The sequence below is a fragment of the Lactuca virosa genome, chromosome 8 (genome assembly GCF_052849685.1).
Source record: "Lactuca virosa cultivar CGN04683 chromosome 8, Lactuca_virosa_CGN04683_v6, whole genome shotgun sequence".
NCBI classification, from domain to species: Eukaryota; Viridiplantae; Streptophyta; class Magnoliopsida; order Asterales; family Asteraceae; genus Lactuca; species Lactuca virosa.
The window spans coordinates 48,807,401-48,818,623 of record NC_136433.1 but is presented as its reverse complement, the minus strand read 5'-3'; the positions used below and the strand labels follow the sequence as shown (position 1 = coordinate 48,818,623).

The window sequence follows — 11,223 nt, the reverse complement described above, 5'->3', positions numbered from 1 at the left end:
CATACTCCCGGACTAAGGACGACTGACTATGTCTTAATCCATACTCCCGGACTAAGGACAACTGACTATGTCTTAATCCATACTCCCGGATTAATGACAGTTGACTATGTCTAATCCATAGTCTCGGACTAGGGACAATGACTATGTCTAATCCATGCTCCCGGATCAATGACATATACTAAAGTTCTATTCTCTGAGTATAACTCACTCGTACTCGTAAGAAAATACTACCCAATATTCCTCATAATTAATTTAGGCTTACTCTTTATCCTAAATCATCATATATAACCAGGTATGTTCTTTAACACGTATTTCAGGCAACATCAATTAACTCGCACATAAACATATAATTAATACTTCAATCAATACTTGTATTAAAATCATGTTCATGAAAGGGACTATGCACTCACTTGCAATGGTGGTGACTCGGTACTCGGACAGCACTTCGTTTACTTTAAAACAAATTTCCGTTGACAAAACCTAGTATCATTTCCACTAGAGTTTAGTCTAATGTTCAACGAGACTAATTAATAGTCTAGCTATTATTACTATTATATAAGCGTTAAACAATAATCTTCACCCACTATGTACAGACAGAGGCCAGACATGAAACACCGGAGGGCAGGATCATTTTGGCATATAGCACTTCTGAAATCCAACAACCCAGACGGCCCTTCTAACCGGATTCCCCGTACCGCGAGTGGTTAAAAAGATGTTATAACGACACTTATATAACCCATAATAATAGCTCAAATAATTATTATAACGTCCTAATAACGTTACTATATTTAAATAAAAGTTATATTAAAAATTAGGTAGGCGTATCTTACCTATGAGGGGGTTTGGCTAGAAGCCGTGCTCTGCAGGGGCAGAACTTCCGACCCGAAAGCTCTTCTTCTCGGAGCCGTCGAGCGCTCCGGGGCTTTCTTCTAGCGCTAGGGGAGTTTTTGGGAGGTTTAGAGAGAGAGTAGAGAGAGAATGGTGGAGGTGTGAAGAAATGAGGGCGGAAGGGGTTGTATTTATAGGGTGAAATATGGCTGAAATTGGTGCCACATGTCACCATCTAGTGGCAAGCCTTGAGGAGAAAGCAATGGCCAAGATTGTGCCACGTCACCCCTTTTGCAGCAGCACACTGCCGACTTCTAAACCCCGTAACTTTTGAATACGAGCTTCGTTTTCGACGTTCTTTATATCCATGCGTAGGTAAAAATAATATCTACAACTTTCATTTTGACTCTATCGGCTAATTCTCGACCGATCTTAAATTTAACAGTAGGAGGAGATTATACTGTTAAATGACCGCGAAAAATCCGTAACTCTCTCATACGGACTCCGTTTTCGTCTGTCTTTTTATCGTTGACTTCCTATTAATGAGATATTCAACTCTCATTTAGGTCGCGTAGGCCAAAAACCGCTCGATCTAAAATTCGAGTTTCGGGCCGTGCACTGTTATGTCAAATCTTAGAAAATTCATAACTTCCTAATACGAAGTCAGATTTGGGCGTTCTTTTTTTGTATGTTCTCGGTTTAACGTATACTACAACTTTTGTTTAGATCACTAAGGCTAAAAATTCCTCTATCGTAAATTCACTATTTACATCTCCCGGTGTCGTGCCGGTTTTGTCGTAAAACTTCGACAGGACATAACTTCTTCGTTATAACTCGAATTTCGGCGTTCTTTATATGTACGGAACCCTTGTGACATATACTATAACTTGGTTAAGATTATTTATTCTAAATAATCTTATATTAAAAAGTCATTTTTGACTTTTATCGTCTCTAAATTGACTAGCCCGAAGCTGCGGGCGTTACACCTTGAACAAGGGAATTTTTTATGTCAGATCCTTAATAACAAAAACAAAGGAATAAAATTCTATTAGAAAGTGGTTATCAACACATAATCGAGAGATAGAGATAATGTTGCGAGAGAGAGAGTTGGAACATAGAGAACGTGTTTGAGAATGAGTTGTGTGTGAGGTGTTTGAATAATTACTGAGCCAATGTGAGAGATTTGTAAACAAGAACCATCCCCAATAACGATTTCTTATGTCCCATCGTATGGCGCATGGATGAACAAGTTATTTAGATCGTTTGTGGCATGGAAGTTGGCACCACTGTCGAAGAGCCAATTTGCTGTGCTGGGAGAGTTCATTTGTTGTGGAGACATTGTGTGAACCTGTGCATTAGTAACTTGCAAATTATGATTGTATGGAGGTACAGATACTGTGGGAAAAAAGGTTTTAAAGGTATTGCAATTGCTAAGAGCATGTCCTTTTTTATGACACCACTGACATTTTCCCAAGAATGGTCTCTGTGTTGCAGGTGGAGAGGTTTGTTTGGGTGTGGGCAATAGACCAGGAGTTGTGTTGTTGTGTCATGGTGTCCATAGTTTGTGAGTTTGTTGATGATTTGCATAGAAGGCGGTGACTGGTTGGTGGATAGTTGCGGATGAGACTTGTTGGGCAAGGGTTAATTCATGATGGATCAACTTTTCATGGAGTTCATTGAATGTGATTGGTGAGTCTCTAGCATGAATGACGTCTAGAATTGGCTTGTATGCAGAAGGATCTAGTCCGTTGATGACAACATCAGTGATGTCTTCCTGATCAAGCTTTTTGCCAAGAATCGCAAGTTCATCAACTACGGTCTTGATGTTTTGCATATATTCGGTGATGGTTTGATTTGAGGTTTTTGTGATGTGTTTGAGGCGGTGTTGAAGTTGCTTAATATGTCCTCGTGACGGTGAGGCATAAGTGTTAGCTAGGGTTTTCCATGCATCTTGAGAAGATGATGCATTTGTTATCAGAGGAACAATTGGGGGGGGGGGGGGGGAAGACTGCCAACAAGTGCGCCAAACAAGAGCCTGTCTTGCCGGAACCACTTGGAGTAATCGGCATGAGGTGAGATTGTCCCATCAGGTACGACAATTAGTGATGGAGGGGGGTGCATTCCATTGATAAATTTGTAAAGATCAAGACCATGGAGAAGGGCTTCGATCTGTGTCTTCCATCCAAAGTAATTTGTGGATGTAAGTTTTAGGGTAGAAGGAAAATTGACGATGGTTAGATTGTCTTTGGAAGTGGTATTGACAATCAGAGATGTGTTTGTGCTTGATTCTGCAATAGGCGTTGCGCCTGACATTTTGGAAGTGTCAATGATATGAGCCGAAGCTCTGATACCATATAAACAGAAGATAAGGAGATCTGGAGAATATTTTCTGTATTGATTTTGAATGAATAAAATGCACGGTATAAATAATACAATTGTAGAGCTAACTTATGAGGAAAATAAGGAAAGATAATAACAACATATTGACTGCATATTAAACATGTGAATAATAAAACTTGGCGGGAATGATCTTGACAGCTCATCTCTTAATACTATTTAAACACGCAAACCGTTCTTGTAAAAAAAATACATAGGAACATTTTCTGTAAATTACAGAGACAAATTTTATAATTTATTTTCTACACATAAAAAATGGATAGGGATATTTTCTAATAATTTTTTAATTTACTTTCTATATAGGGACAAGCCTGCAATATACAAAATAATTGTGGCAAAAGTCTAACGACAAAAACTATTGTGGCAAAAATATAAAATACAAAAATATACGATTCATATATGGGTTGCTTTATATTATATATAATAATTTGGTCCTAATCTATATAAATATGATTATTTTATCGATTATCTACTGCTTTTTATTAATTTTATTATTTCTATTAATATTTTTATTAATTTTATTATTTCCATAAAGATTAGGCTTCTATTGATAGCATAGAGTTTGATCATGGATTGGTTTTACTATATAAGGTTGTGAGGAGTAGGCTTGGCATGCGTTGAATCAACTATGCAAAATTGCAAACACCACCTCTCTGCCTTGACATGTGGAGAAAATAGTCTAAGTTGAAAAGGGGTTGTCTTTGGGTTTGGTGTTTGGCTGAGGTGGTTTTGCAGAAAATAAGATGCCAGAAAATAAGAAAATAAAGGGTCTATGTGTCCGGCGTAAATTTCCGTACCAAATGGGAATCTATACAAGAATCCAAGTTGAATCGAGAATCTTCAAGTTGACCAAGAATGAAAATAAAAAATGAAAAATCTCAAATGAAACACACCGAAGGGGATACAAGGTTTCCCATCCAACGGAACGTTTTGATCTATACGTACGCCAATATGACAAGAAAAAAAGTAGACATTAGATACGCTTTTTGTAAATCAATCATCACATAATTGTGTCGTGGCTGTGGGCGATCACAACAGATACCTGATTTGTGATGTCTTGCAGGTCATACCAAAGTGGGAACCGTGTTATAGCACCTTCTTTGCTCGAATAATGAACGATAACACGATATTTGTTAGCAGTGAAAAACACAATGTCTGACATAATCCACCAATATTCATATGTCGCATAACTCGGTCCAGTGAAATTCAACGAATGACTCATTGCGTTAAAATATTCATCGTAAATCATTACGTACTTTCCAATGTGTGTTATTAGATCGTTGTATAAATTTGACCGAATCTAATGCTAATATTCATCACTATAACCAAGAGAAATAATAATAGCCCAAAAACCACAATTTCCACTCCTTTTACATCTTTCCATTCAAACTTTGTTTTGCGCATTGTAAATTGTTTTTTTATAGATACGTTGTTCTCATTTCGACTCTTCAACGTCGATAGAATGTCACGTGGGGAGACATTGTTCTTTCTCAATTCTGCAACCATTTGTAATTCATTTTGAGTCGACCGTCTTTATTGTGAAAACTATTCATTGTCTATATATGGTTTTAGATGTGTATAGAATGGTGAAAGCCTATGGTTTGATAAAAATCTTTTTATCAGAGTTTGATCAATGGTAAAACCTTTGATTTGTATCGTCATTCGATTCATTTATTTTTATAAGATGAAATTTGATTGTCAATTATATACCCATGAGTAATAAAATGTCATTTATATAAATTGTCCGTGATATAAAGGGATGAGTGATGAATGGTGAAAGCTTTTGATTCGTATTATAAAGGGATGAGTGATGAATGATGAAAGCCTTTGATTCGTATTGTTATTTGATTCGTACTTTTTACTTTTTAATACTTTGCAACAACAATAATTATTGGAAAAAAAAGATTAATATTAGTGATAAACAAATAAATAAATAAATTTAAAAAAAACACTGATATTAGAAGATAATTAGATAATTAGAGGTTAATTAAGGATTTTGGAAGTGTATAATAGCACCATCATACATTTCTGATTTATGTTGTAACCTATATAATCCGAGTATCACGAGGCTTTGCAGATCTTCTTGGTCCCTTCTGTTTGCGCCGTGCAGACATTAGGCTTCGCAGACTGTTTGTTTTTTTGAAGACTGCAGACCTAAAAAGGTCTACGCGTCCTCTTCTTGTCGCAGACATGGACCAGAGTTTTTAGACAACTTCTAGCCTAAAAAAACACATATATCTTGGTTTTTTTTTAACTTAGATTTATTCCAACTTTATCTATGATAAACAATTTTTAATGAAAAAGTTCCAATATTTGAAGAAGAAAGGCCCGCGACACAATCATTATATTTGTGACAAATTTATAAATAAAAATTTAATTACAATAATGATATTGGAAGCTGTTTATATAGATATTGTTTATATAGATATCAAAAAAAAATCCTAATATTATCTTACATTTTTTGTGTTAATTTTTATAAAATATTATTTAATACAATATCATTCATTTCTTGGGAAAAAATATTTATGTTTAGTTTTTAATTGATTTAATTAAAAAAGTAAAAATAAAAGTGGCACCTTTTTTGTCAATTTTGGTCCTCCAACTTACAACATTGACCCTCCATTTTTATGTTTTTGTTCACAAACAACCCTTTCACTTTGGTTTGAATTTTTCATAACCTTCGTCTTTTATTACATATTATTAGTATTTAGTCTTTTGGCAGAAATGGTCCCTCATCATTATTATCATTATTGTTAGACAAAATTACACTATTGGTCCCTGTGGTTTACCAGATTTAAAATTCTCTTTTTGGTTTTAAATTAATGTTTTATTTATTAGAAAATACTCATCCAATACCATAAACCCACCCACCATCTGCCATCACCACCACCACCACCGCCGCCAAAATTACATAAATGGTCCATATGGTTTACCCATGGTGACAAATTCAGTCCCTACTACCTGAAAAGACCAAATTACCCTCACATTAACGGACAAAAAGCAACCAACATGCTACTTTACTTTACAAAGCAATACCTTCCGACCCCGGCAACGCCGGGGAATCTTTTCTAGTTTAAAATCAAAATTTATTTTCATCAGTGTGTTAAAATTCTTTTATTCTAATTACAATGTTTAGGTATAACTTTACAACCACAATTTGTTGGTTTTTATCAAATATATACTTTAATTCGTACCATTTTATTTCATATTTTATACAATAATACATAAAAATTGATCTATATTTGTTATTTATTTATAATAAAGTCATAAAATTATTAAAAAAATTCTAAGTTTTTTTAAAAAAATCAGTTTATTTAGATTTTAGTTTATTGCAGATGTTAAAAAACATTCTTCTACATTTAGACTGCAAATGTTTGATCCACCTATTCTACTGCAGATGTCAACAGATCTGGTCCGCAGATTGCAAACATTTTGCCTCGGAGAAAACAAACAGCGTCTAAGACCCGATTGAAGCTTCCAATTCAATCTTATGTTTATAAACATAAAATAGTTAAATAAACAAAAAAAGCAGTATATAATTTTCATACAATCTCTTAATTTAGGTAGAAAAATGAACAAAGCAACTTTATAATTTCGTAAACAAAAACCGTACCATTACCATTAAAAGAGACTTGGTCCACTCACACTGTATCTGACCCTGACCCATCAAGGCCATCATAAACCTAAAACCAAGTAAGCATCATAAAGCAAAATTTTAAATTAAAAAAAAAAAAAAAAAAAAGACCCCATTTCTTTGTAGCAACCCGTAAGCAGACGACACGTGTCACATTTACATCACACTGAAAAACTTATGTACCAGTAATCTCCCTACTATCCATTTTCATTCTTTTTGCAGTTTGTGCTTCCGGCATACTCACTCTCTGTTGTGAAGTAGAAGAAGAAATAGAAGAAGAAGAATCATGTTGATAAATGCAATTCGCTCCATGCCTACACCCCCTCGTGCTATTATAATAGATACACGTTTTCATCACTTTCCCTTTCGTTTTCACATTATTTCCATTATTCATCTGTTCACCTTTTTCTCCACCATGCTGCTGAATCAAGCTCTTGTAATAACTTAAATCCTTCTTCGCCGGACCACTCACCCCCACCTCCGCCGGCGCCGGCGGCAGACCGGAAACCGAAACCGCTCCACCGCCTGATCTTGGCGGTTGTGGATAAAGCGAGCCACCGGAAGAAGAAGACGGCGGTTGGGTCGTGGTGGTGGTGGTGGCGGTGATTGGCGGCAGTGGTGGTCCGTGGGAGGAGACGAGTTTTTCAATTAGAGTTGGTGTGCTGAGGATTTTAATGAGTAAATTAGGATCAATTAGGTTTCCTTGACTGCTTGACATTGCAGTAGTTAAGGCATTATAGGCTGCGTTCATTACATCCGGTTCGATGCCAGGTGGCGCCATCCCATTGGACATGACACTTGTCGGAATGTGATTTGTTGTTGTTGTTGTTGGTGGTGGTGGGATTGATGACGTGGCGGGTGACGTGTCTTCGTCTTCAATTGGAGTGATGGGGATGAGAGGAGTGTGGTGGTCGTTGTTGTATGGTGAGTTGTCTGTGTGGATTGGTGATGCCGGACTGAAAAAAAAAAAAAAAAAAGGATTTTGGTGAGGGAGTGAAGTTGTAAGAAAATGAAAGTAGAGGGGGTGTTTGTGTAACTTACTTTGGAGGGATCGCTGATGGGCGTGGGTAGACTGCTTCGAGTATTCTCATTTCACGTTGACTTTCAAAGTCAACTTCTTTGCTTTCTTCTCCCGCTGTTACTTGCCAATTGGGATCCAGAATGAACTGTGATAATTAATTAATTATAGATTATTTTAATATAATTAAGTTTTTAAAAAAAACCTAAATAAAAATATATAGTTTCTAGTTATTTTTAGAAAATAAATTTGTAAACTAACTAAAATTCTGATGGAATCTTAAAGGATTTGAATGTGAGATTACATCATGAGAAAAGTTTTATTGTCAAAAGGAAGGAATTGGATTCCTTAAAATTCTGTATTTGATTGATTTGGTCATTCCTTAGGGAATTAAGATTCCATCATCTTTATAAATAAAAAGACATAAACTCGATATAATTAAATAACAAATTTAACTATAATTAATTATTATTATTATTAACATTATTTTATTTAAAGAATATATGTTAAAAATTATTTTTATTATGCTAATGTCCTTATGTAAATAAAGACTACATGTATTCTATAATAATTATTATTAATAACAAAATGCTAGTTCCATTTATCTTCATACTAATGAATATCAAGGAAGGATAACTTTGTCATTTGTTATTATTAAATATTGTCATATTGACATTCTAAATTCCAATCCATTTTTTGTCATCCAAACTAGAGACAGATTTGAATTCCTTCAAATTCTAATTCATTTGAATTCAATTCCAAAGATTCCAATTCCCTAAAATTTATAGAAATGACTTACTCTAGAAGGGCATTTCCATTGTATGAGAGTAATTTGAGATAACTTATTCTGAAACAAATTTGCAGGCTGAATTCCTTCAAATCCAGGTGGCAAATTGTCATCAGAATGCCATGATTCTTTAGCTTGAAGATGATCTTGACCACTTAATCCCACTTGTGAAGGAGATTCATCTGATAAAAACAGCTTCACCTGTAATTCAACAATAGTGTTAGTCAATAAATCAACCAACTAATCCATGTTTCACTTAATAAGATGATTGTTCAGCTCTTTTCATAAATACTATCAATCATACAAATGAAATATGAGATGTATCACAATGCAAAATAGGACACTAACATAGAACAAGAACAATATAATGCTCTCTAGTTTTCTTAACTTCTCAATGCAAAACAAGAGAAATGATCCATTTCTACATGCTAAAAACATGGTTCAAAAGTTATTCTCAGAAGCACGAAAGAACTTCTATTCACCAAGTTAAAAAGGAATATTGAATACAGATACTTGTGATTGAAGAGAAAAATAAATAGGCATATAGAAACATCTTCATTATCTAAACAGAATTCATGTAAACTAAGCTTGATAAATAGGTTTTTGGAGAATAAGATCACCATTCACCTCTTTCCAGACTATAAAAGTACAGTCTAAGAAATAAGAGCTTATAAATGTCATTACAAAGCATTCTCAATACCATGAAAACAATATAAACACTTCTAGCAATAAACTAATCCAACAAAATATTTTGCAAGCATCTAAATGCAGAAAACTAACTTATCCAAATAGCTTCACATCACACTGAAAGAACCACATTTAAAATTTGGTGTCAAACATGGTATTCTAATACTGCAATCCATATGATTTTAGTTGGAAACTCAACAGCATCATTTTCTTATTTAGTATTATAAGTTTAGGTTGTAATATGAATATTCAAGTTGAAAGGTCGCCTATTTGACATCAAGAGTCAAAATGCAGCTCAGTTATGGAATGCGGAAGTAATGTATAGTCCAGCAAATCCCCCAAATTCTCATTTAGATATCATCAGCTATAACCGGATATAAACCGAGTATAATCACAGCTGCATGTATAAATCGAAACCATTTTTACCACGTATATTACGTATACCTGATAAAGATTTAAATCTGACGCCCATGAAACCCTTTTTGATTTCTGCAATCCTCGCATGTTTAATAAAACAAATATAACAAATTCGATTTCCCCAAAATGGATGTTGTTTTTTGCAAGGATTAGACAACACTGATCCGCGGCGACAAGATTAAGGGATTCCAGTAAACTGAAAACCCTAAATTTACTTAATTTTTTCTTCTTCTAAAACCCTTAATTGACTAACTTGTACACGAACGTTTTAACGTAATCGCGTGAATCTAAGAGCACGGTGGTTTTGATTTAGGGATTTTGAGGTGGATTGATGAGGGCGGCGACAGGTTGTGATGGGCGGAAGACGGTGACGATGGTTGAATGCTAGGTCAAGAGAGAGAAAGGGAAAGGATATATACGCTTTTTAGGCCCTGATGAATACAAAGAAACGTATTTGAGATCGAGAGTCGGATTTCGATCAAGATTTTGACGGAATCGCTTACATCATCCCTCAACTAGTTCTCAACTTTACGTTTGGTCCCTCATAGTTTCCTTCAAAGTTCAAACTTTTATTTATTTTGTTTAAAAATTTATATTATCTATGTTTTTTATCTTTTAAAAAGTCATGTTACATTTTTATATAAAATTCGAATATAAATATATCTACTACCTTTTTTTTTAAAAGTTTTCAAGATTGAGAACAAAATTATTTTATGTTTTTCAAGAATTTAAGGTTATAAACCAACGTACCAAACATTTGGTAAACTCTATTAGAATCGTTTGACAGGAAGTTCAGTTATTTAATATAGAAACAAACATGAACAAAATGTTTTGTTCATATTTATGAACATTTCGTTTATCTTCTCGTTCATTTATGTTTGTTTGTCTATTATGGGTGTTAACATTTTGTCTCATAATATATGGTGATTTTGTATGATAGAGATTAAGTTTTATAAGTTTGAAATTCTGATAAGATATAAAGATTCGATGAGGCTAAAATGTGGAACTTTTCAAGTTTGATTTTTTCGGAAAGATATTTGGATGAAGATGATATTTAGACTTTAGTTTTTAGCTATTTTTTGGATATTGGATGTTTTATTTTCTTGTATTTATGTGTAATTCTTTTATTTATGCATGGTAACTCGTTTGTATGTCTATGTTATTTATGTTCGTTTATGTTTATTGTTTTTTCTTTGTTTATGATCATATATGTTTCGTTAGTGCTTGTTCATCTATGTTCGTTTATGTTTGTTTAACGTCTTAATGAACAAACACAAAAAAACACAAACAATGTCATTTTTATACACATAATGTGTTTGTTTATGTGTTCATGTTCGTTTGTTAGTTTTGTTAAACTTAAACAGACAAACATCAACAAGCCTTGTTCGTATTTGTTTGGTTCGTTTACATACCTAACGATATTGTGATTGTAATATCATACTGATATTGGAAGAT

The 11,223-nt window shown here is 34.0% G+C and overlaps 1 protein-coding gene across 1 annotated transcript; it reads right to left on the bottom strand.

Moving 5' to 3' along the window:
- Positions 1 to 6,797: 6,797 nt before the first annotated feature.
- LOC145134009 (Zinc finger C-x8-C-x5-C-x3-H type family protein) lies at positions 6,798 to 10,211 on the bottom strand. The gene is made up of 4 exons (XM_079068941.1): positions 9,796 to 10,211; positions 8,677 to 8,865; positions 7,901 to 8,025; positions 6,798 to 7,815 (listed from the first exon to the last, which is right to left on the bottom strand). Exons 1-4 carry the CDS (start codon positions 9,853 to 9,855, stop codon positions 7,035 to 7,037), a joined length of 1,155 nt encoding a protein of 384 aa, XP_078925067.1. The 5' UTR covers positions 9,856 to 10,211; the 3' UTR covers positions 6,798 to 7,034.
- Between the last annotated feature and the right edge of the window lie 1,012 nt (positions 10,212 to 11,223).

Excerpts from the sequence above, each read along its gene's own strand:
- LOC145134009 (XM_079068941.1), bottom strand. The coding sequence starts at position 9,855 with ATGCGAGGATTGCAGAAATCAAAAAGGGTTTCATGGGCGTCAGATTTA. Across the intron at positions 8,026-8,676 it reads AATGGAAATGCCCTTCTAGA|TTCATTCTGGATCCCAATTG; the intron begins GTAAGTCATTTC and ends TAATTATCACAG. Across the intron at positions 7,816-7,900 it reads CCATCAGCGATCCCTCCAAA|TCCGGCATCACCAATCCACA; the intron begins GTAAGTTACACA and ends TTTTTTTTTCAG.